We start from the raw sequence: 26,300 nt of genomic DNA, 5'->3' as shown, positions 1-26,300 counted from the left end.
CTTTTTTGGTTGGGGTTCTTACAGGGCAGGGGTTGGAGGACTAAAACAGAGTATTTTTGGGAGCGTTTCTCAGTTAAGTGAGCTGGCATAATTCCTGAGACAAACTCAAACCAAGTGGGAATAAAAGTTTATGATTCTTCTTAAAGAAAACCCACACAGTGACTGGTAGATTAATGTGCTAACTGGGACGTTTACTTGATTGAGTCTGCGACTGAAGGATTGCGTTTGTTCAATCAAAATTTCTTTTCATTTTGAGTGAAGGGGATCACACGGCGTTGCAGTATATTATTTCTCAAAAATTGAATTGTTCTCACAATATTGCCCGCATGCTGTCAGCTATTACTTGCGAGCCCCAACGCAGGCGCTGGGCGCCAAAACACGGACCGTGTCGGGTCCATTCAAGCATTGTATCATCAACGTATATGATTAAAGACTTTATCCCCCTTTTTTTGAAGGCCCTTGGTGCTTTTTGTTTTATTTCTGTTTTTTTGTGCTTCGCTCCCTCCCTCTGTTATACTAACTGGGACATAAACATATATTTTCTTAAAATTTTTATACCGTCTTTCCCAATGAAGGCTACAAAGCAGTATATAACGATTAAAATCACATAAACATTTCACTAATTTAAAAACAACCTTAGGGGCCCTTTTACTCAGCTGCGGACAGTAAGCACTAACGCGTACGTACCGCAGGGTAAAACGCACTACTGCGGGGTACACTCGGGCATGCCGCGATAGTTTTGTTTTTGGCGCACACTTCCCTTGCGTTAAAAAATAGAAAATATTTTTTTTAGCGCTGGGGGTGGAGAGTAGGCTTACCCAGTGTAATCGGTTAGCGCAGCTACATTGCGCACTAAACAATTAGCATGTGGTTAGTTCGGGACATGGCATGGGGGAGGGGAAGGCAGGGGAGAGAGGAGGTTTGCTGGACATGGATGATGAAGGTGAGAATTATTACATTTTGCAAAACACAAATCTCGCCCGTTTTAACGGGCTTAACGGCTAGTTATTATATAGATGACTTGTTACCCGCCATATACTTTAACAGTTCAAGGCGGGTTATACAAACAAAGAAAACCAGAAACAATAATTCTGGGAGTTAAACTCATTGCCATTTACCCTGATCTTGGAATAGATGAAGCCCTGTCTCACCTCTTTGTTCATGGAACAACCTGTTCAGCACATCTTCTTCTGTTGATTATATTTTCCTATTTAATTATGCGGACGTTTGATTTGTACAGGGGCAGTGAAAACATCTTTTTCTTAGAGTGGCCAAACAAACCAATCTTCAGCCCTGCCCCAAAGCTCTTCAGTTGCTGGTGCTGTTTTGGGTAGAATATTGACGGGGTCATGGACCCGGTGGCCCCTCCCCATTCTGTTGCCTATGGATTTCTACTAACTTAATTCAGAGTAGTAAAGGAACCTAATGTACCGATGGCTTTCTGAGGCTGTGGATAAACTTGCAAAACCAGGGCCGTGCCAACACGGTAAGCAAGGTAAGCATGCCGCGCCATGCTTACCTCGCCCTCCTGCATCCCAACTGCTCGCCCTCTTCTCCCCCCCAACAAGATCCCTTTGAAATTTACCTCCATCCGGCAGCGAAGGCGCGCCGCAGTGAAGGAGGCGGCGCTCCCGACATCTCTACTAGTCTTCCCTTCGCTCAGTGTTCCGCCTTCTTCTGATGTCAAGGAAATGACATCAGAAGAAGGCGGGACATTGAGCGAAGGGAAGACTAGTAGAGACGTCGGGAGCGCCACCTCCTTCACTGATGCTGTGGCACGCCTTCGCTGCTGGATGGAGGTAAATTTCAAAGGGATCTTGGGGGGGAGAAGAGGGCAGGCAGTTGGGACATGGGAGCGGGAAGGCAGCGATCATTTTCACGGAGGAGGGGAGGGGGGCATGCGCGCGCGCCAACTGTTCATCTGTGGGGGGGGGGGCGCCAACTGATCTCCTGCAGGGGGGGCGCCACAGACCCTTGGCACGGCCCTGTGCAAAACAGTTGTTATTGTTCATTTTTACAGTGTTTGCCACCCAGGAAAATAATTTGATATCAGCAAAGAATAGGAGATGGGACTTGATATACCACCTTTCTCTGGTTACAGTCAAAGCAGTTTACATATTATATACAGGTACTTATTAATAGGTTTCAGCCCAGAGACTCAGAAATTAAAGTCTCACAGTTCTCTTCTGATGATCTAAAAACTGTCTCTGACCTCTGACCTCACATAGTCGTCGTTGATTATACACTGAAACCTTCTGCTCAGTGTGCTGCTGCGGCTAGGAAAGCGAATAGAATGTTGGGTATTATTAGGAAATGTATAAAAAACAGATGTGAGGATGTTATAATGCCGTTGTATCGTTCCATGGTGCGACTGCACCTTGAGTATTGTATCCAATTCTGGTCGCTGCATCTCAAGAAAGCTATAGTGGAATTGGAAAAGGTGCAGTGAAGGGTGTCGAAAATGATAGCAGGGATGGGACGACTTCCCTATGAAGAAAGACTAAGGAGGCTAGGGCTTTTCAGCTTGGAGAAGAGACGGCTGAGGGGAGACATGATAGAGGTATATAAAATAATGAGTGGAGTGGAACAGGTGGATGTGAAGCGTCTGTTCACGCTTTCCAAAAATAGTAGGACTAGGGGGCATGCGATGAAACTACAGTTTATTACATTTAAAACAAATCGTAGAAAATGTTTCTTCACCTAACGCATAATTAAACTCTGGAATTCGTTGCCGGAGAACGTGGTGAAGGCGGTTAGCTTGGCAGAGTTTAAAAAGGGTTTGGACGGTTTCCTAAGGGACAAGTCCATAGACCGCTACTAAATGGACTTGGGAAAAATCCACAATTTCGGGAATAACATGTATAAAATGTTTGTACGTTTGGGAAGCTGCCAGGTGCCCTTGACCTGGATTGGCCGCTGTCGGGGACAGGATGGTGGGCTTGATGGGCCTTTGGTCTTTTCCCAGTGTGGCATTACTTATGTACTTATGTACCTCAAGCAACACATATCAGATGGTGCAAGACTTCCCTTGACCTATTTACTGTGCGGCCCTTTTACAAAGGCGCATTGAAAAATTGCCTGCGGTAGTGTAGACGCGTGTTTTGGGCGCACGCAGAATCATTTTTCAGCGCACCTGTAAAAAATGTCTTTTTAAAAGTATTGCCGAAAATGGACATGCGGCAAAATGAAAATTTCCGCACGCCCATTTTGGGTCTGAGACCTTACCGCCAGCCATTGACCTAGCGGTAAAGTCTCACGCGGTAACCAGGCGGTAATGACCTATGCGCGTCAAATGCCACTCACCCAATACGTGCGTGCGGAAACAGGAAATGAGGGCGGGACCAGAGTCAGAGCTGAGAGCGAAGAGAAGGGAAGGCAGCAGACTCGCGAGGCTCTTCACTGCTGCCGCCAGGACCCCGGTAAGAGGGGGGGAGGGGAGGGTAGCAGAGGGGGGTTGGCGATTTTGGAGGGGGGGGGCGACGTGCACGTAGGGATGGGCGGGGCCAGTGTCGGGGAGGGGAGGGCCGCGGGTGGAGGCATTGCAAGGACGTGTCTGTGAGACAGAGAGGAGGGGGGCTGGAACTCGGGGGAGGGACAGAGGGAAGGAGAAAGAGAGAGGTAGGGAGGGCCTGGAAATCGGAAGGGAAGAAAGGGGGCCGTGGGACTTGGAGGGGACAGAGGGAGGGAGAGAGGGATAACCTTGCTAGTGCCCATTTCATTTCATACCGAAACGGGCCTTTTTTACTAGTACATAATAAAACACCTTTAAGAGACATCACAGGGTATAAACGGAAGTGGAACACGTAGAGTAACAGGAGTAAGACTAATTTAATGAAAGTTGCAAGTGAAGTCAGAAAAGAGTATGAATATAATCTCAGCTAGGGTAGGAGTGAATAAACCCTGCTACATTCTGTGCAGTCAGTGTTAGTCTTTGTATGTGAGACTAGCAAGTACGTTGCTTCTTTCCATTAAAGGCTTGGGAGAAGAGCCAAGCTTTCACCTGCTTCCTGAAGTAGAGATAGTCTTGCCTTGAGCGAAGCCTTTCAGGGAATGTGTTCCAGACTGTGGAGGCTACTCCGGAGAAGGCAGTGGTTAGGGATGCACCTCGGGATGACCTTCGCAACCTTGGAGGTTATGTAGAGGGAGATTGTATTCTTCATTTATCCCTGCTTACGGATGTGAAATTATGAATAACTTATTTTACTGCTTTGTATCTCTGTCTTTACTGCCAGTACTTTTGCCCACAAGGAAAACATTCGTAGCACAACATTTGCACATATGGCAAGGTCCCAAATACTCTAAACGCTTTAGATAGGAGTAGAACTGGGTGGTGTGTGTTTTGGGTTGGTTTTTTTTTTTTTTTTGGAGGGGGAGGATAATAATTCCAGGCTAACGTTGTTGGGCTGAAGTGGAACCTGTTTCATATCCGGCTGCTGCTTCCTGATCATGTGAAAAATGCCATCAGAGACTGATGAGACATGTGCCAAAGCTGTGAGCTCACACTGGGACTTTTCTCTGTCCTCCAGGCACATCCCAGTTAGGAAATGCATCATGCAGTTTGCAGTTTTATGGATCCTCTTGCCTTTGTGGGATTGCCACAAAATCTATGGTGCGGCGTTCTTTCTAACAGAAACAATTTTAATTTCACTACGCTCAAATTCTTGTTTAACTGATATAAAGAAATGTTTGTTTCAAAATGTAATGTTATTGTTTTATTTTTTTTTCTAAAGCATATTCTTTTATGAGATCATGTAGCTTTAAACTGTATAATACTTTTACTGTAGGCTAAGAATGTTTAGCGGATAAACTTGGGTATTTAATTTGGTGGAAAACAAAAGAAAGGAGATTTATGGACATTTTGAGAGACTTAATTTCTGCATCAAAGGATTTTGGTTCTGACTGTTACCCAATGGCAGGGAACTGAGCTACAGGAAATGAAAGGATGAAGGGAATCTAAGTGTTGTGGCATGGGTGTAGGGCAGTGCTTTTTTTGTAGGAAAAAAGGTACCGATACTCATTATGGGTGGGGTCACCACCTATGGCTCCGCTTATATGGTAGCCACAACCACATTAGCCACACCCCTTCTACCAGCCATGGTGCATATAAACAGGTATCTTTGAAAATACTATACCAGTATAGGAGGAAAAAATAACTTGTGATTTTTTTTCATTATAAATAATTTCTGTAAGCTGTTACAGCTCCAGTATACCCAGTGCAAAAAAAGACAGATGCAAATTCTCAAATTGGACATATTCCAAACACTAAAATGAAAATAAAATTATTTTTCTACCTTTGTTGACCAGTGACTTTGTTTTTCTGATCATGTTGGTCCCAGTCTCTGATTCTGCTGCTCTCTATCTGTTCCCTTAACTCCATTTCCAGGGCTTCCTTTCCATTTATTTCTTTACTTTCCTCCTTTCTTCTTCATCTCTTGCTCTACATCCATAGGTAAAAGTTGGGTCCTCCACAGACTTGACTGGAGGAGGTATAGAGTGGATCTAGTTCTTGCTTATTTTCCCCATCCATGTGCAGTTTTTCTCCTCTTCTCCCTTTCCCTCATCTCCATCAGTATGCATCTCCTTCCTATTCTTCCCTCCCCTCCATCCATATGCGTCTCCTTCCTCTCTCTTCCCTTTCCTCCATCCATGTTCATCTCACTTCCTCTCTCTTCCCTCCCCTCCATCCATGTTCATCTCACTTCCTCTCTCTTCCCTCTCCTCCATCCATGTTCATCTCATTTCCTCTCTCTTCCCTCCCCTCCATCTATGTCCAGCATTTCAACTCTTTCTCCTCCCCTCCACCGGTGTCCAGAATTTCTCATCTCCCCTAAACCATGTGCATCTCCTCCTCTGTCTTCCCTCCCCTCCATCCATTTACAGGATTTCTCCTCTCCCCATCCCCTCCATCCATGTTCATCTCACTTCCTCTCTTTCTCCTCTCCATCCATGTCCAGCATTTCAACTCTCTCCCCTCCCCTCCATGTGCATCTCCTTCCTCTGTCTTCCCTCTCCTCCGTCCATGTCCAGCATTTCTCCTCTCTCCCTTCCCCTCTATCAGTGTGCATCTCCTTCCTCTGTCTTTCCTTCCCTCCAACATTTCTCTTTCCTGCCCTCCACTCCATCCATGTCCAGCATTTCTCCTCTCCACACTCCCCTCCATCCATGTTCATCTCCTTCCTGTCTTCCCTCTCCTCAATCCATGTCCAGCATTTCTCCTGCCTTCCCCTCCATCCATCCATGTCCAGCAGCTCTCCTTTCTCCCCTGTCCTCCCCTTTCATCCATGTCCAGCAATTCTCCTTTGCCCCTATCCTTGCCTCGCATCCATGTCCAGTGATTCTTCTCTCTCCCCTTCCCTCCCCTCCCATCAATGTCCAGCGATTCCCCTCTGACCTCCCTTCCCATCCATGTCCAGCGATTCTCCTCTGGCCTCCCCTCCCATCCATGTCCAGCGATTCTCCTTTGCCCCTATCCTTCCCTCCCATCCATGTCCAGCAACTCTCCTCTCTCCCTTGCCCTCCCCTCCATGTCCAGCAATTCTCCTTTGCCCCTATTCTTCCCTCCCATCTATGTCCAGTGATTTTCCTCTCTCCTCTGCCCTCCCATCCCATCCATGTCCAGCGATTCTCCTCTACCCTCCCCGCCCATCCATGTCCAGTGATTCTTCTTTGCCCCTATCCTTCCCTCCCATCCATGTCCAGCGATTCTCTTTTGCCCCTATCCTCCCCCTCCCTTCCAAGTCCATTGACTCGCCCCAGCCTCCACCTGCCCCCGAGATTGTTCCAACCCCAGCCCCACCTGCCTGTCCTCAGCTCCCCGACTTTCCATTCGTGCCCCCTGCATTGAAATCTTCTGTTTACCCGAAGTCGCAGCGGCAAACTGGCAGTGAAAGCAGCAGGCAGGCAGACTTGCCTCCTCATTGCTTCCCTTCCCCCTCAGCACGTCCCGCCCTCACAGAAAGGAAATTACATCAGAGGAAGGCGGGACGCTGAGAGGGAAGGGAAGCGACGAGGAGGCGAGCCTGCCTGCCTGCTGCTTTCACTGCTGGTTTGCCGCGACTTCGGGTAAATAGAAGATTTCAATGCAGGGAGCACAAATGGAAAGTCGGGGAGCTGAAGGCGGGCAGGTGAGCCGGCCCTCAGAAAAAAGGTGCCGGTACACCTTACCGGTGTGTACCGGCACAAAAAAAGCACTGGTGTAGGGTGTTGTTTACTGCTGGTGGCAGACTTGTGAATGAAATTTAATGAACAGTTCAAAAATTATTAGGGTATGTAGGGTTGGGGGCAGACCTATAGGCAAATGTGTTAATCTTATAAAGGTAGTTTCTGGGGGGGTGCATTCATGAGCACACATTCGTTCCACGTGGGCGCTTAAAAATGCAAATTGTCCGTAAATGACTTGTAAACTCATAAACCTGTGAATTAACGTGTGTACAGTCAAATGCACATATACAATGCGTGCTTTTAAAAAATGAACAGGTGAAACAAACACACAGAAGAAAATTCATTTTGAACAAACCCGAGCCAAAGTTTTGGTTTTTTTTTTATCATGTTGTTAGCTCTCTGCTATCACCATTGCAGTTTCTTTGTAGGATACTAGGCTAAAAAAGATATGATGTAGATATAGAATCAAGACGTCTCTCCTGTTGGAATACTATCATTCATTGATTATTGTTTTTCTAGATTGGGTATCTCTGATGGAAGCAAATTAAGAGTTTGGATGAATCTGGGAGATGCACCATGTCATCATGTGTTTCCAACAGGCCTACTGCTGCTGAAAGGGCCCTTTGTCAAGATGAACCTTTCAAAGATACTCCGAAACAGCCCGATATAGTGTGCAGTTTTTCTTCGTTGAACATTGAGTTGGACATGGAGTCCTTCGTTGTGGTCACAGAGTATGACCAAAGTGCTACTGATGGAGAAAAAGGGCAGAATGGTCAGGAAGTGGAACACTGCAGGCAAGACACAGTGCCCAGTTGCAATAGACCTGTTGAAGGAGGTGCTACTGGAGACCGTACAGAAGGACCCTCCAAGGAGACGAAAGAACCAAGAACTCGACTAAGCATATCGAGCAGAAAGCTATCTCTTCAAGAGAGGTCTCAGTCCAGTCAGTGCCCCAACAATAACTTAAGTATGAATGGTCGCTACATTTATCCTTCCCTCCCCTATTCTCCGGTTACATCCCCGCATTCCTCACCTCGATTGCCACGGAGACCGACGGTAGAATCTCACCGGGTTTCTATTACAGATTTACAGGTAGGAGAACAATTGTTGAATGTAATACAAAAATACACAGTTTCGTTCCTGAAAGAATGTCTTCCATTACAGATGCTGGGCCACATTAGCAACGTCTTTTCTTCCAGCCATAGGAGGAGAAAAAAAATCATCAATACTGTTAGCAGTCCATCATGTGGCCATATAGAGATTTTTTTATTTCTTTTATATTTCTGTTACATTGACATATTTTGTAATCTAGGCTTAGGAAGATGTTAGTGATTAAAACTCCAGTTGGGATCCAGCATTCCCAAATGTTGCTAAGTTGGTGACACTTGAGTTTATGGTGTCTTCTGCGTTTTGTCAACTATCAGGCTCCCAGGGTCCACTTTTACAAAAGGTTTTTATGAAGCAAATCAAGTGGTTAAATGCCACCTCAAAAGTACAGAAGGTTTGTCATGCACTTGATTTACACACAAAATCTGGACAATTACTCCCCTGAAACACTGCTTTATAGATACAATTTTAACACACATACTTTTGGGGCCACACAACCAACCTGATCTTAAACGTGTGGTATATTTAAAGATTAGATTTTCTGTGAACTTTGATTTTCTGTTGGGAATATTCCAAAAATACTGGCCTTGCTTATAGAGCATAGAACCATTTCAAGTCAGGAGCCTCAATTTTTGTTTCTAAGAGGAAGTGTTACTTGGAGAGATGCAACTGCTATGAAAATCTACTTTGAGCTTCTCTGTGAAAAGGAGGTGGGATAGAACTCATTAACACTAAATTGTTCAACGTCTCTTTACTAGTGAAAAAGAAATTCATCTCTATGCTCCTTGGTTGGATTAATAATATAAGAATATAGTAAGAATTTCACATAGAGATCTGGGGTGACATGGCGTGTGCACTGTTAGGAGAGAATGAATGTTTTCTCTGTTTTTTTCGTTGTTTGTGTTTTTGAAAGTGAGGCATGCTTGCATTCATGTTGACTGTTTTCTAGAAATGAGACTACTAATTTTAAACAAGTGATGAAAAATATATAATCTATTAGTTTTTATAGAGGTGCTATTTGCAATAACTGCCAGATGGCTATATGTGTTCTCTCGCTAATCTCATGAGAGAACCGACAGCTTGAATTCTAAAAAAGAAAATGCAGCTTTGCAGCCCTGAAAGCAGGCCACAGTTTGATTGTATAGGACGGTCTGAAATGCAGGTACCTTTGTCGCTGTGCAAGGTGCATTGAAATTGGCTGTTGATTTGAGGCTTATTTGAAAGCGGCATTTCACTCATTTTGTCAGTCAGAGCTGAGATGAGAATCTCATTTCAGGTTCTACATACTCCTAGAAAGGTACAATAAATGTTAGAACAGTATAAAAAAATATAAAACATCTAACTTAATCATAAAACCGTCCTGGAGACAACTATATTTTCTCCGAGGACAAGCAGGCTGCTTGTTCTCACTGATGGGTGACGTCCACGGCAGCCCCTCCAATCGGAAACTTCACTAGCAAAGTCCTTTGCTAGCCCTCGCGCGCCCGCGCGCACCGCGCATGCGCGGCCGTCTTCCCGCCCGAAACCGGCTCGAGCCGGCCAGTCTTCTTTTGTCCGCACTCGGTACGGTCGTGTTTTCGCCGTGTCGAGCCCCGGAAAGTCGACCTCGCGCGTCCAATTTGTTTTGAACGTGTTTTTTTCCTTCGGGAAAGCTTTGTCCTAGTCGGGAAGTGCTCCGGAAACCCCCCGCCGGGTTTCGTGTAAATCCTCCCCGTACTTCCAGCTTTTTTGCCCCGGTAAGTTTTCTTTCGTCGTCGGGGTAGGCCTCTTTTCGGCCTCGGTCGAGATTTTTTCTCCCTCTAAATTTGGTGCTTCAAATTTCGCCATTTCGGCTTTTGATTTCGCCGGCGTGATTTTTCCGCCCATGACATCGAAGCCTTCCAGCGGCTTCAAGAAGTGCACCCAGTGCGCCCGGGTTATCTCGCTCACTGATCGACACTCGTCGTGTCTTCAGTGTCTGGGGGCCGAGCACCGCCCTCAGAACTGCAGTCTGTGTTCCCTGCTTCAAAGGCGGACTCAGGTAGCGAGACTAGCCCAGTGGAACGTGTTGTTCTCGGGCTCTTCGTCGGCATCGGCACCGGGATCTTCGAGTGCATCGACGTCGTCAGCGTCCAGACCTTCTTCCTCGGCCGCCCCTGCATCGAGTGCATCGAGGCATCGGGCCTCTGCATCGGCGCCGAGACATCGGATAGCTGCATCGACGTCGGTGGTACCAGGACCTCGTCTGCTGATGTCGTCGGACGGTGGTGCATCGGGTGGAGTGCAGGTGAGGGCTGTCCATTCCCCTGCTGGTGGCGGTGAGCCCTCGGGTGGGTCTCCGCCTACCCTGAGGGCTCCTGCGGTACAGCCCCCCCCCGAGATCGACCTTCTTCAGTCTCGGCCCCGAGGAAGCGACGGATGGATTCGACGTCCTCCTCGTCGGTGCCGGGGAGCTCCGGTGACATGCTTCGGAAGAAATCGAAGAAGCATCGACACCGGTCTCCTCCCCGTGTCGGCACCGAGAGCTCTGGGTCGCCGAGGGATTCGGCACCCAGCAGGCATCGGCACCGAGAGGACCGCTCACCCTCTGTTCAGGAGGTGTCGATGCGCTCCGCTCTGGACAGCCCGGAACAGCCTCCACGCCCGGAACAGGTACTGACGTCGACGCCTGCATCGACCTCTCAGCCTTTCTCTGCAGCCGCTCTAAACGAGAGCCTCCGGGCCGTTCTCCCAGAGATTCTGGGAGAGCTGTTGCGCCCTAAGCACCCCGACGTCGGTACCGCGTGCGGTACCGACCGCGGCCACCTCCCAGGAAGGCTCCCCGACTACGTCGGCGGAGGGAGCTTCGCCGATGCGGGCGAGGGAGTCTACCTCTCGACGCCCCCATCGTGGACGGGGTTCCACGGAGTCGAGCAGGGCGAGGTTGCAGACACAGGTCCGTGAACTTGTGTCTGACACCGAGGGTGAGGCCTCGTGGGAGGAAGAGGAAGATCCCAGATATTTCTCTGACGAGGAGTCTGAGGGTCTTCCGTCTGATCCCACTCCCTCTCCTGAGAGACAGCTTTCTCCTCCCGAGAGTCTGTCTTTTGCCTCCTTTGTCCGGGAGATGTCTACGGCCATCCCCTTCCCGGTGGTTGTGGAGGACGAGCCCAGGGCTGAAATGTTTGAGCTCCTGGACTATCCTTCTCCACCTAAGGAAGCGTCCACTGTTCCCTTGCACCATGTCCTGAAGAAGACATTGCTTGCGAACTGGACCAAGCCATTAACTAATCCCCACATTCCCAAGAAGATCGAGTCCCAGTACCGGATCCATGGGGACCCAGAGCTGATGCGCACTCAGTTGCCTCATGACTCTGGAGTTGTGGATTTGGCCCTAAAGAAGGCTAAGAGTTCTAGGGAACATGCTTCGGCGCCCCCGGGCAAGGACGCTAGAACCTTAGACTCCTTTGGGAGGAAGGCCTACCATTCCTCTATGCTCGTGTCCAAGATCCAGTCTTACCAGCTCTACACGAGCATACACATGCGGAATAATGTGCGGCAGTTGGCGGGCTTGGTTGATGCTCTTCCCCCTGAGCAAGCCAAGCCTTTTCAGGAGGTGGTCAGGCAGCTGAAGGCGTGCAGAAAATTCCTGGCCAGAGGAGTTTATGACACTTTTGATGTTGCGTCCAGGGCCGCTGCTCAAGGTGTGGTGATGCGCAGGCTCTCATGGCTGCGTGCCGCCGACCTGGAGAATAGAATCCAGCAGCGGATTGCGGACTCGCCTTGCCGTGCGGATAACATTTTTGGCGAAAAAGTCGAGCAGGTGGTAGAGTCTCTCCACCAGCGGGACACCGCATTCGACAAGTTCGCCCGCCGGCAGCCTTCAGCTTCTACCTCTACAGGTAGACGATTTTTCGGGGGAAGGAAGACTGTTCCCTATACTTCTGGCAAGCGTAGGTACAATCCTCCTTCCCGACAGCCTGCGGCCCAGGCTAAGCCCCAGCGCGCTCGCTCTCGTCAGCAGCGTGCGAATCAGCAAGGCCCCGCGGCTCCCCAGCAAAAGCAAGGGGCGAGCTTTTGACTGGCTCCAGCAGAGCATAGCCGACATCCAAGTGTCAGTGCCGGGCGACCTGCCTGTCGGAGGGAGGTTGAAAGCTTTTCACCAAAGGTGGCCTCTCATAACCTCCGATCAGTGGGTTCTCCAAATAGTCCGGCAAGGATACACCCTCAATTTGGCCTCACAACCTCCAAATTGTCCACCGGGAGCTCAGTCCTACAGCTTCCAGCACAAGCAGGTACTTGCAGAGGAACTCTCCGCCCTTCTCAGCGCCAATGCGGTCGAGCCCGTGCCATCCGGGCAAGAAGGGCTGGGGTTCTATTCCAGGTACTTCCTTGTGGAAAAGAAAACAGGGGGGATGCGTCCCATCCTAGACCTAAGGGCCCTGAACAAATATCTCGTAAAAGAAAAGTTCAGGATGCTTTCCCTGGGCACCCTTCTCCCCATGATTCAGCAAAACGATTGGCTATGCTCTCTGGACTTGAAGGATGCCTACACACACATCCCGATACTGCCAGCTCACAGACAGTATCTGCGATTTCAGCTGGGCGCACGCCACTTCCAGTACTGTGTGCTACCCTTTGGGCTCGCCTCTGCGCCCAGGGTGTTCACAAAGTGCCTAGCTGTGGTAGCAGCGGCGCTTCGCAGGCTGGGGGTGCACGTGTTCCCATATCTCGACGATTGGCTGGTGAAGAACACATCCGAGGCAGGAGCCCTGCAGTCCATGCAGATGACTATTCGCCTCCTGGAGCTACTGGGGTTTGTGATAAATTACCCAAAGTCCCATCTTCTCCCAGTGCAGAAACTCGAATTCATCGGAGCCCTGCTGGATTCTCGGACGGCTCGCGCCTATCTCCCAGAGGCGAGGGCCAACAACTTGTTGTCCCTCGTCTCGCGGGTGCGAGCGTCCCAGCAGATCACAGCTCGGCAGATGTTGAGATTGCTGGGCCACATGGCTTCCACAGTTCATGTGACTCCCATGGCCCGCCTTCACATGAGATCTGCTCAATGGACCCTAGCCTCCCAGTGGTATCAGGCCGCCGGGGGTTTAGAGGACGTGATCCACCTGTCCACGAGTTTTCTCGAATCCCTGTATTGGTGGACGATTTGCTCCAATTTGACTCTGGGACGTCCCTTCCAAATTCCTCAGCCTCAAAAAGTGCTGACCACGGATGCGTCTCTCCTGGGATGGGGAGCTCATGTCGATGGGCTTCACACCCAAGGAAGGTGGTCCCTCCAAGAAAGCGATCTACAGATCAATCTTCTGGAGTTGCGAGCGATCTGGAACGCTCTGAAGGCTTTCAGAGATCGGCTGTCCCACCAAATTATCCAAATTCAGACAGACAATCAGGTTGCCATGTACTATGTCAACAAGCAGGGGGGCACCGGATCTCGCCCCCTGTGTCAGGAAGCCGTCAGCATGTGGCTCTGGGCTCGCCGTCAAGGCATGGTGCTCCAAGCCACATATCTGGCAGGCGTAAACAACAGTCTGGCCGACAGGTTGAGCAGGATTATGCAACCTCACGAGTGGTCGCTCAATTCCCGTGTGGTGCGACAGATCTTCCAGGCGTGGGGCACCCCCCTGGTGGATCTCTTCGCATCTCAAGTGAACCACAAGGTCCCTCAGTTCTGTTCCAGGCTTCAGGCCCACGGCAGACTGGCGTCGGATGCCTTCCTCCTGGATTGGGGGGAAGGTCTGCTGTATGCTTATCCTCCCATTCCTCTGGTGGGGAAGACTTTGTTGAAACTCAAGCAAGACCGAGGCACCATGATTCTGATTGCTCCCTTTTGGCCGCGTCAGATCTGGTTCCCTCTTCTTCTGGAGTTATCCTCCGAAGAACCGTGGAGATTGGAGTGTTTTCCGACCCTCATCACGCAGGACGAAGGGGCTCTTCTGCATCCCAACCTCCAGTCCCTGGCTCTCACGGCCTGGATGTTGAGGGCGTAGACTTTGCCTCTTTGGGTCTGCCAGAGGGTGTCTCCCGCATCTTGCTTGCTTCCAGGAAAGACTCCACTAAGAGAAGTTACTTCTTTCATTGGAGGAGGTTTGCCGTCTGGTGTGACAGCAAGGCCCTAGATCCTCGCTCTTGTCCTACACAGACCCTGCTTGAATACCTTCTCCACTTGTCTGAGTCTGGTCTGAAGACCAACTCCGTAAGGGTTCACCTTAGTGCAATCAGTGCATACCATTACCAAGTGGAAGGTAAGCCGATCTCAGGACAGCCTTTAGTTGTTCGCTTCATGAGAGGTTTGCTTTTGTCAAAGCCCCCTGTCAAGCCTCCTACAGTGTCATGGGATCTCAATGTCGTTCTCACCCAGCTGATGAAACCTCCTTTCGAGCCACTGAATTCCTGCCATCCGAAGTACTTGACCTGGAAGGTCATTTTCTTGGTGGCAGTTACCTCGGCTCGTAGAGTCAGTGAGCTTCAGGCCCTGGTAGCCCAGGCCCCTTACACCAAATTTCATCACAACAGAGTAGTCCTCCGCACTCACCCTAAGTTTCTGCCAAAGGTTGTGTCGGAGTTCCATCTGAACCAGTCAATTGTCTTGCCAACATTCTTTCCCCGTCCTCATTCCTGCCCTGCTGAACGTCAGCTGCACACATTGGACTGCAAGAGAGCATTGGCCTTCTATCTGGAGCGGACACAGCCCCACAGACAGTCCGCCCAATTGTTTGTTTCTTTTGATCCCAACAAGAGGGGAGTGGCTGTAGGGAAACGCACCATATCCAATTGGCTAGCAGATTGCATTTCCTTCACTTACGCCCAGGCTGGGCTGGCTCTTGAGGGTCATGTCACGGCTCATAATGTTAGAGCCATGGCAGCGTCGGTAGCCCACTTGAAGTCAGCCACCATGGAGGAAATTTGCAAAGCTGCGACGTGGTCATCTGTCCACACATTCACATCTCATTACTGCCTGCAGCAGGATACCCGACGTGACAGTCGGTTCGGGCAGTCAGTTCTTCAGAACCTGTTTGGGCTTTAGGATCCAACTCCACCCCCGAGGGCCCTGTTTGTTCTGTTCCAGGCTACACTCTCAGTTAGTTGGTAAATTTTTTAGGTCAATCTCAGTTATGTCCTCGCCGTTGCGAGGCCCAATTGACCAATGTTGTTGTTTTGAGTGAGCCTGGGGGCTAGGGATACCCCATCAGTGAGAACAAGCAGCCTGCTTGTCCTCGGAGAAAGCGAATGCTACATACCTGTAGAAGGTATTCTCCGAGGACAGCAGGCTGATTGTTCTCACAAACCCGCCCGCCTCCCCTTTGGAGTTGTGTCTTCCCTTGAAGTGTATTGTCTTGCTACATACTGGACTGGCCGGCTCGAGCCGGTTTCGGGCGGGAAGACGGCCGCGCATGCGCGGTGCGCGCGGGCGCGCGAGGGCTAGCAAAGGACTTTGCTAGTGAAGTTTCCGATTGGAGGGGCTGCCGTGGACGTCACCCATCAGTGAGAACAATCAGCCTGCTGTCCTCGGAGAATACCTTCTACAGGTATGTAGCATTCGCTAAAACCTACAAGCAGATTCTCTTCCTCTCTACGATCCCCAAATGTGTCTGTACACACAAACCTTATTCTACCACAACATTACTGTATTTGTTCATACCGGAATTGGCGAACGCCTTTACGGTACTATGTAAGCCACATTGAGCCTGCAAATAGGTGGGAAATGTGGGATACAAATGTAACAAATAAATCCTATAAAAACATTAATAACAAATCATACCAGACTAATACAAACCATTCAGAGATGACTCACTTAACTCTAGAGATTTAATAAGTTCTGATGACCCTGAGAAAATTAATATTAAATCTGCATAAATAAGCCATTCATCTTCTTTCCTGTCTATAAACAGAAGAAACAGGAATATGGGGGTGTTTATTAATCATAGCAGTGCTGATAGCAAACAGCAGCCTCTGTTTTTCCATGATACATGTAGAGAAATAATTGGTTGTTTCCTGTTGTAAAACCATTTTCACTTGTCCAAATACAGTACAGGATGTGATGCTTCTTAGTATGTGTTAATACAAGAGTCTAATGTTCCTTTTATATCTGTTTCTCACATAACTCCTGCCAGGGCCCCTTTTACAAAGCGGCGATAAGCCCAATGCAGGCTTACCGCTCGCTAAAAGGGAAGTACCACCGGGCTACTGCAGCAGCCCGGTGGTACTTCCTGCCCCCAGTGCACCATAATATCCGGCGCTACAAAAATATATTTATTTTTGTAGCGCCAGCGTGTACCCGGCGGTAATCAGGCAGTGCCGTGCGCTGCCCAGTTACCACCAGGTTAGTGTGGGAGCCCTTACCGCCACCTCAATGGGTGGCGGTAAGGGCACCCCCCCCCCCCCCCCCGAAATGGCCATGCGGCTAGTGCTTCACTTGCCACATGGCCATTTCCTGAAAAAAAAAAAAAGAAAGACCAGCCTTTTACCCACTGTGGTAAAAGGGGGCCTTGGCGTACATCCAAAACATGCTCCAACACCAGCGCAGGCCCCCTTTTGCCGCAGCTTGGTAAAAGGGGCCCTAGTCATTGAAAGAGAAGGGCGACCTGACTCATTCAGCTTTGCCCAGTAACTGAAAACATCTTATGACACCAGTATAAAATTTATTTCACAGATTACCGTATTTTCGCATCTATGACCAAAACCGAGCTTCTCATTTTCCTCCCCAAACCCACCTCCCCGCTCCCCCCGTTTTCTGTTTCTGTTGATGGCTCTCTCATTCTCCCTGTCTCCTCAGCTCGAAACCTTGGGGTCATCTTTGACTCTTCTCTCTCCTTCTCTGCTCATATCCAGCAGATTGCCAAGACCTGTCGTTTCTTTCTTTACAACATCCGTAAAATCCGCTCCTTTCTTTCCGAGCACTCTACCAAAACCCTCATCCACACCCTTGTCACCTCTCGTTTAGACTACTGCAATCTGCTTCTTGCTGGCCTCCCACTTAGTCACCTCTCCCCTCTCCAGTTGGTTCAAAACTCTGCTGCCCGTCTCATCTTCCGCCAGGGTCGCTTTACTCATACTACCCCTCTCCTCAAGACCCTTCACTGGCTCCCTATCTGTTTTCGCATCCTGTTCAAACTTCTTCTACTAACCTATAAATGTACTCACTCTGCTGCTCCACAGTATCTCTCCACACTCGTCCTTCCCTACACCCCTTCCCGTGCACTCCGCTCCATGGATAAATCCTTCTTATCTGTTCCCTTCTCCACTACTGCCAACTCCAGACTTCGCGCCTTCTGTCTCGCTGCACCCTACGTTTGGAATAAACTTCCTGAGCCCCTACTTCTTGCCCCATCCTTGGCCACCTTTAAATCTAGACTGAAAGCCCACCTCTTTAACATTGCTTTTGACTCGTAACCACTTGTAACCACTCGCCTCCACCTACCCTCCTCTCTTCCTTCCCGTTCACATTAATTGATTTGATTTGCTTACTTTATTTATTTTTTGTCTATTAGATTGTAAGCTCTTTGAGCAGGGACTGTCTTTCTTCTATGTTTGTGCAGCGCTGCGTATGCCTTGTAGCGCTATAGAAATGCTAAATAGTAGTAGTAGTAGTAGTAGTATGACCTGCAGGTTATACACGATTTTACAATTTTTTTGCAAGAGGTGTGGGGTATACACAAGTGCGGGTTATACACAAATTTATGTACAAAATCAGTGCTTTTCAATAGGAGTAATATGCAATTTTACATTTTATTGTAGTAAATGTGGGGTGTATACATGGGTGCAAGGTATATATGTGAGCGGGTTATACGTGCGAAAATACAGTAATACAGAACTAAGGCTAAGGGGATAGCAAACATGTTTTGTGTTTGTGTCATTAAAGCTTTTTTTCTGCATTTGGGGTGGGGGGCACAGTTTTCACTAATGGGGATAATGGAGACACTACATTTCACTTTGAGTCTCTTGTAATATGGATTAACTCTAAAGAAATCCTGCTTCGATTAGTTCAGTGTAAACAGACGGGAGGCAGCTGAAGGAAGGAGGCGGAGATAGAGTGGGCCAGTTATAACAACTCAGAAATATGGAAGGGCCCCTCAACCCTCTCGTGAGTGGATGGGAGTGATGTAATATTTGCGTCAATGACCTCTACCTGACTTCTTTTTTTTTCCCCCAGTTTACTTTGGAAGTCATCTGAGGAAAATATAAACAGAGTTTGACGCTTATTAACCCGCCTTGAGCTAGACTGGAAATTCCTCAGGAACACCTCTCTCCTGTGGTGGGCCAAATGTGCAGATGAGCAATTCTCACTCAGGAGCAAAGAGATGATTTGATGTGTTTTTCCTTTTTGTATAGTTGACCAGCAAAGGTCAAAGAAACAGAAGATTCTGCACGGACAACACCTTAGTCTTAATCATGTCTGTGTGAATCTAAAGCATGCTTAGTATTTGAAAATAGAAGGGATCTAGCAAATGCCAATACTAGAGGTGGACTGAGGGTGCTCTGGGCCACCGGGCACTGGGGGTGGTCTGGGCCCCCACCCGGCCGCTGCCCTACACCCCCCTGCTGCTGCTGCAGCCACCGCACTCGCTGCCCCGGTCCTACCTGAGGGGTCCTGGTAATCTAGTGGCCTCTGCAGGGGGGGGATGTTCTTTCCTGCCCGCTGTGCTGCCCCTATTCCCCCACCTGCCGATGCTGCTGTGATTTCAAAATGGCAGCTGAGACTTCCCGCGGTACTCTCATGGGTCTCAACAGTCTCGCGAGACTTCTGCAGGGATTCTCGGCCGCCATTTTCTAAATATAGTGATGCCGGGCGGGGGGAAAAGCGGCAGCTAAGGGGACTGGGCAGGAAAGAACATGTTCCCCCTCCCTAGCTGAGGCCACTAGATCACCAGTGATGCGCCTGGCATCCGAGCAGAGCTTCTGGGTCCTCGGGCACTGCCTGAATGGTCAGTCTGCCCCTGGCAACTACGAGTGTGTTCACTGTAATTCTAGGTCGAGATACGGCTGCTGATCTGCTGAGGGAAACCTCTGCTGCTTGTTCAGTAAGAACGCTGACCCGAGCCCAGTGGAGGTGCATTAGATGCAAGGAAAGAAATGTGCTGGAGACGGAGACTCATGCTGACCCTTGGCAAGGTGCTAGGATCCTTGAAAAATTTGCTACTTCCTCTGGCTCATTCATTGCCATGTGTTTTTTTTTTTTTTGCACTTCAAGCCTTCAGCTAATAGTATACCACATTCTCATGCTTTCTGATGGGTTGCGAATACCAGACTCTGTTAGTAGTACCCTGAAGTCTGGTACTAATTGAAGTGAATAAGAAATTCAGAAGTGGCAATTAGGATGCAAGACACAATCTCCTGCAACAGGAATTCCAAGAGTTGCCATGGAAATATAATTAACACCCCTTTCCTTATTCAGTTCATGTGTCCATTATGAAAATATATTAATGTGAATACAGTATATCCCTTGGGGGAGCAATGTCTCCAAGGGGGAGATTCTGTATATGGCGTCTGAAAAATCCACACGGAAATCATTTTTGCCTAAGCGTATTCTATGAGATTTAGGCGCGGTATATAGAATACGCATAGTTCATATCCCAGCGCCTAAAACTAAAAGCCTGAAGTATAAATCAACATACGCGTCACGTTTCTCTTACATATGCACACAGCTCTGGAATTCTCTACCAAAACGCCTGAAATCTACGAATAATCATCTAGAATTCCCCCCACAGTATCTGACATAAATACCGAATAATGAAATATGGCATTTTAATCAGGAAACGGACAGTTTTCAACCCCGACGCATGATCACACCCTAACGTTTTGTCTGAATCACCCCAACCTATTTACCAATACTTCTTTACTGTATATCGACAAGATATACCACAAAGACCAAAACATGTGAAATCCCCACATATATCTAGTAATGTTAAGAATGCCTTATGTTATTGTCATTTCACTACCATGTATTCCACTACCATGCAACCAAAATACTTCTGTAACACTAAATGTCAATTCTCCTCTCATTTCAATATCCATGATATATTGTAAGCCACATTGAGCCTGCAAAGAGGTGGGATAATGTGGGATACAAATACTACCCCTCTCCTCAAGACCCTTCACTGGCTCCCTATCCGTTTTCGCATCCTGTTCAAACTTCTTCTACTAACCTATAAATGTACTCACTCTGCTACTCCCCAGTATCTCTCCACACTCGTCCTTCCATACACCCCTTCCCGTGCACTCCACTCCATGGATAAATCCTTCTTATCTGTTCCCTTCTCCACTACTGCCAACTCCAGACTTCGTGCCTTCTGTCTCGCTGCACCCTACGCCTGGAATAAACTTCCTGAGCCCCTACGTCTTGCCCCATCCTTGGCCACCTTTAAATCTAGACTGAAAGCCCACCTCTTTAACATTGCTTTTGACTCGTAACCACTTGTAACCACTCGCCTCCACCTACCCTCCTCTCTTCCTTCCCGTTCACATTAATTGATTTGATTTGCTTACTTTATTTATTTTTTGTCTATTAGATTGTAAGCTCTTTGAGCAGGGACTGTCTTTCTTCTATGTTTGTGCAGCGCTGCGTACACCTTGTAGCGCTATAGAAATGCTAAATAGTAGTAGTAGTAGTAGTAATAAATAATAATAATACTTGTCACTGTAATAGTACCCCTATACTGTATTTGTTCACACCAGAGTCTGTAACCACCTCTCCGGAACTATGTAAGCCACTTTGAGCCTACTAATAAGTGGGGAAAGATGGGATACAAATGTAATAAATAAATAAAATACACCAATGAAAACGTGGCATAAATCCCTGCGCATAGATGTACACGGACTGGGCCATATTCTAAAACAATGTGTGTAAATTTGGGAATGCCCATGAAGTGCCCACTTCCCCGCTCATAACCACGCCCCTTTTTGGATGTGCGCATTGGAATTTAGGCGCAGTGAGTTACAGCACGCGCTTAGCGAGTTATGCACATGAGTTCTAATTATTGCCAATTAGTGCTCATTATTGATTGTTAAGTGCTGTTAACAATGCTGATTGGCTTGTTAAGCCAATTAAGTTACACTCATTGTTATGGAATACACTTAGAATTAGGCGCAGAACTCTAGGTGCGATATATAGAATCCGGCAGCAAATGGGTTAATGATAAATCGGCAAACAGATTTACAACTGTAAACCACACAGTCCAATGTAAGTCTTAGTAAATCTAGTTTTGTGCATGCCATGACAGTAGTGAACCTCAGTCCTGAGCCAGGGTATGTGGAGTACGATCTCAGTTTGGAGTATGATCTCTCAATTTACTGCTAATACTTGCTGTAATACTTGTATCGTGCCAAATAAAGTTTCCTTCTGGAGTTCATAAGATATAACATGTATAGTCAAGCTATCAAGATGTGCTTGAAAATTCTTCTTAATCAAGCCTGTGGCTCCCAATATCCCCTGTAAGGTGACCATGAGACTTCGGCGTGGTCTTTCTCCAGTATCGCTATGCTCATATTAGCCCTCTCCTCAAGTCACTTCATTGGCTCCCAATCTGTTTCCGCATACTGTTCAAACTCCTCTTATTGACTTACAAGTGCATTCACTCTGCAGCTCCTCAGTACCTCTACACTCTTATCTCTCCCTACACCCCTCCCCGGGAACTCCATTCACTGGGTAAATCTCTCTTATCTGCACCCTTCTCCTCCACCGCTAACTCCAGACTCCGTTCCTTTTATCTTGCTGCACCATATGCCTGGAATAAATTTCCTGAGCCGGTCCGTCAACCTCCATCTCTGGCCGTCTTCAAATCTAGGCTAAAAGCCCACCTTTTTGATGCTGCTTTTAACCCCTAACCCTTACTCACTTGTTCAGTACCCATGTTTATCATTCCCACCTTAGTAATTCCCTTATCCCTTATTTGTCGTGTTTGTCTGTCCTAACTGTCGAGCAGGGACTGTCTCTTCATGTCCAGTGTACAGCACGGCATACGTCTAGTAGCACTATAGAAATGATAAGTAGTAGTAGTAGCCTTTCTCCAGACTTCCTCTGGAGAGGTGAAATTGGCAGTCTTCTGTCTGCTTAATACTCAAAAGTACTTTTCAGAGTAACAGCACCTGCTGGCTTTAGATATTACACAGAGATTATGTGTTGAACTCCAGGGCAGTGGCGTACCGAGGGCAGGGCGGTGGGGGTGGTCCGCCCCAGGTGCACGCTGCTGGAGGGCTGCAGAGAGCAGCCACGCACTTGTCAGCTCCGCTGGTTCCCTGCTCCCTCTGCCCCGGATCAGGTTACTTCCTGTTCCGGGGCAGAGGGAGCAGGGAGCCAGCGGAGCCGACAGCTGTGCGGCTGCTCCCAGCAGCTAAGAATGCACCCGGGGGGGGGGGGGGTTGATGCCCCGGGAGGGTGTCATTGCACCAGGGGAGTGTCGTGCTGCACCCTGGGGGGACGGACACCGCTGCACCCAGGGGGCGGTGCGCAGCGGCAATCCACCCCGGGTGGCAGCCGACCTAGGATCGTCACTGCTCCAGGGGACGAGGAGGGCAAAGAGGACCCCAATAACTCGAGAGTGGTTCTGGTTTCAGTCATAGATGAGCCTCTTCCAAGGCTGCCCATGGCCAGCGAAGGGTCCAGCAGTCATTCTAAGAAGAACCAGCCTGATATTCTCTTTTCATATCAGGCGGTTCGTTTGGTTAAGGTTATTAAGGATATCTTAATGTCTGAAATCTGTTATAACCAATTCCGCAAATAGATTAAAACTTACCTATATAGAACATTTGTGCTAAATAATGTTAAATAGAGTATGTAGCTCAGGGATGTTCTGTTTTTGTTAGGTTATGTTTTCTTATTCTTGGAAATGTCCATTCTTCGATATGTGATCCGCATTGAACTGAAAGGTATATGGCGGAATATAAATTTATTGTTAATGTGAATGCTAAAATGTTCTTTGTGCTTTCCTATTTTTAACGGAGTCCCTTTCACTTACATGTTTTTTTGACTGTATATTGCCTTGTCCTGTTTGTTCAGTAAAAGTGATGTAGTAAATGTTAATAAACTGTAAAAGGTGATTTTAGAAATGCATTGTAGTTGTTTTAAGCCTGTTAGCATCATTTCATGGAGGCAGTACATCTGTCCTGCCTTCAGTGTGTTTGCAAAATGCCTGCTCATTGTTTCATGCTGATGATTGTTTTTACATTTCTTTTGGTTCTTGTTTTGTAGGACTGCGTGCAGCTTAACCAGTATAAACTAAAAGATGAAATCGGAAAGGTAACATCACATCATAAAAATATTTTCTCCATTTCTTATTACCTACTTCCTACAGTGGGGGAAATAAGTATTTGATCCCTTGCTGATTTTGTAAGTTTGCCCACTGACAAAGACATGAGCAGCCCATAATTGAAGGGTAGGTTATTGGTAACAGTGAGAGATAGCACATCACAAATTAAATCCGGAAAATCACATTGTGGAAAGTATATGAATTTATTTGCATTCTGCAGAGGGAAATAAGTATTTAATCCCTCTGGCAAACAAGACCTAATACTTGGTGGCAAAACCCTTGTTGGCAAGCACAGCGGTCAGACGTCTTCTGTAGTTGATGATGAGGTTTGCACACATGTCAGGAGGAATTTTGGTCCACTCCTCTTTGCAGATCATCTCTAAATCATTAAGAGTTCTGGGCTGTCGCTTGGCAACTCGCAGCTTCAGCTCCCTCCATAAGTTTTCAATGGGATTAAGGTCTGGTGACTGGCTAGGCCACTCCATGACCCTAATGTGCTTCTTCCTGAGCCACTCCTTTGTTGCCTTGGCTGTATGTTTTGGGTCATTGTCGTGCTGGAAGACCCAGCCACGACCCATTTTTAAGGCCCTGGCGGAGGGAAGGAGGTTGTCACTCAGAATTGTACGGTACATGGCCCCATCCATTCTCCCATTGATGCGGTGAAGTAGTCCTTTGCCCTTAGCAGAGAAACACCCCCAAAACATAACATTTCCACCTCCATGCTTGACAGTGGGGACGGTGTTCTTTGGGTCATAGGCAGCATTTCTCTTCCTCCAAACACGGCGAGTTGAGTTCATGCCAAAGAGCTCAATTTTTGTCTCATCTGACCACAGCACCTTCTCCCAATCACTCTCGGCATCATCCAGGTGTTCACTGGCAAACTTCAGACGGGCCGTCACATGTGCCTTCCGGAGCAGGGGGACCTTGCGGGCACTGCAGGATTGCAATCCGTTATGTCGTAATGTGTTACCAATGGTTTTCGTGGTGACAGTGGTCCCAGCTGCCTTGAGATCATTGACAAGTTCCCCCCTTGTAGTTGTAGGCTGATTTCTAACCTTCCTCATGATCAAGGATACCCCACGAGGTGAGATTTTGCGTGGAGCCCCAGATCTTTGTCGATTGACAGTCATTTTGTACTTCTTCCATTTTCTTACTATGGCACCAACAGTTGTCTCCTTCTCGCCCAGCGTCTTACTGATGGTTTTGTAGCCCATTCCAGCCTTGTGCAGGTGTATGATCTTGTCCCTGACATCCTTAGACAGCTCCTTGCTCTTGGCCATTTTGTAGAGGTTAGAGTCTGACTGATTCACTGAGTCTGTGGACAGGTGTCTTTCATACAGGTGACCATTGCCGACAGCTGTCTGTCATGCAGGTAACGAGTTGATTTGGAGCATCTACCTGGTCTGTAGGGGCCAGATCTCTTACTGGTTGGTGGGGGATCAAATACTTATTTCCCTCTGCAGAATGCAAATAAATTCATATACTTTCCACAATGTGATTTTCCGGATTTAATTTGTGATGTGCTATCTCTCACTGTTACCAATAACCTACCCTTCAATTATGGGCTGCTCATGTCTTTGTCAGTGGGCAAACTTACAAAATCAGCAAGGGATCAAATACTTATTTCCCCCACTGTATATCATAAAGAGTCTAAAATATGCATGCCAGAAGAGCCTGGACTGGAGAATGTACATAGGAACCCAGTAATATAGTACAGTGGTTCCCAACCCAGGTCCTGGAGGCACCCCAGCCAGTCAGGTTTTCAGGATATCCACAATGCATGCAAATCTCTCTCATGAATATTCATAGTGGATATCCTGAAAACCTGACTGGCTGGGGTGCCTCCAGGACCTGGTTTGGGAATCACTGACATAGTAGATGACGGTGGAAAAAGACCAAATGACCCAGCCAGTCTGCCCGTACCATTATTTATGTATTTATTTGTTACATTTGTATCCCACATTTTCCCACCTATTTGCAGGCTGTGTGGGTCAGTAGGAGATCCTCCTCCTTTTTTCTTTTGAATATTTCAACATTTTTATGGATGATAAACATAGAAAATCACTACAGTCAGTACCTGGCATAAACAAATTTGCCACCATCAAAAATTGCAAAATATAAATACAGTGTTAAAGTCCATCATCAACCGATTTAACATTTTCTCCCTTCCCCCCTACCCCACCCACCTTCCCTGTGCCTGTAAGATCACCCTAATAGTCATAATGTACCATAAACAAATATGCAGTCCCTTAACTACCTATCAAGTCCTTCAATGAACTGCATACAAACTACCTGCCCTCCACTCAGTCGAGTCCTAGCCTCCCCCCCCCCCCCCCCCCCCACATCCCAACCTTCCCTACCCCAGTGCAACGCTCAATAAAGCCGGACACCTGCAATTACCTATTCCAAGGTAGTTTATTCAGAATTTGACTACGTGCCTTTGGCGATATTATATTAAGGTATGCTCCCCATACCGCTAGAAACCTCCGCTGCCTTCCTGGTGACAAACCCGCAACCCTAGCTTCCCACAGTATTAATTCATGCAGCTTATTTCTCCAGTGCCAGAAGGAGGGAGGGTGATCTTGTATCCAATAGATAAATATTCATTTCTTCCCCAGAACACATGCCTTCCCCAGGAACAACTTTTCTCCTCTTGTACCCATTCGCCAAAGACAGGGTGTGATGGAGAGAAATGAAAAATAGACTTTTACTTCAGCAGATTTAGCCCATACGCAGCAGAGCTTTAGAAGTGTTAACTCCCATTTTTTTTTTTTATTTCTCTCTCTCTCTTTCACACAGACTCTTGAATAAAAG

General features: G+C 47.8%; 1 protein-coding gene across 2 annotated transcripts in view; it reads left to right on the top strand.

The window, feature by feature from the left end:
- The window catches only part of CAMKK2 (calcium/calmodulin dependent protein kinase kinase 2), a 119,242-nt gene that overhangs the window by 33,007 nt on the left and 59,935 nt on the right, over positions 1-26,300 (top strand). For both annotated transcript variants that reach the window (XM_030217756.1, XM_030217757.1), the window contains exons 2-3: positions 7,681-8,253; positions 23,429-23,476. In XM_030217756.1, coding sequence (XP_030073616.1) covers positions 7,738-8,253; positions 23,429-23,476 — 564 coding nt within the window. In that variant the 5' untranslated portion in view covers positions 7,681-7,737. The remainder of the gene's footprint in view (positions 1-7,680; positions 8,254-23,428; positions 23,477-26,300) is intronic.

Source organism: Microcaecilia unicolor, chromosome 11 (assembly GCF_901765095.1).
Source record: "Microcaecilia unicolor chromosome 11, aMicUni1.1, whole genome shotgun sequence".
NCBI classification, from domain to species: domain Eukaryota; kingdom Metazoa; phylum Chordata; class Amphibia; order Gymnophiona; family Siphonopidae; genus Microcaecilia; species Microcaecilia unicolor.
Note: the sequence above shows the minus strand (reverse complement) of the source record. Positions and strands in the feature narration are given on the sequence as shown.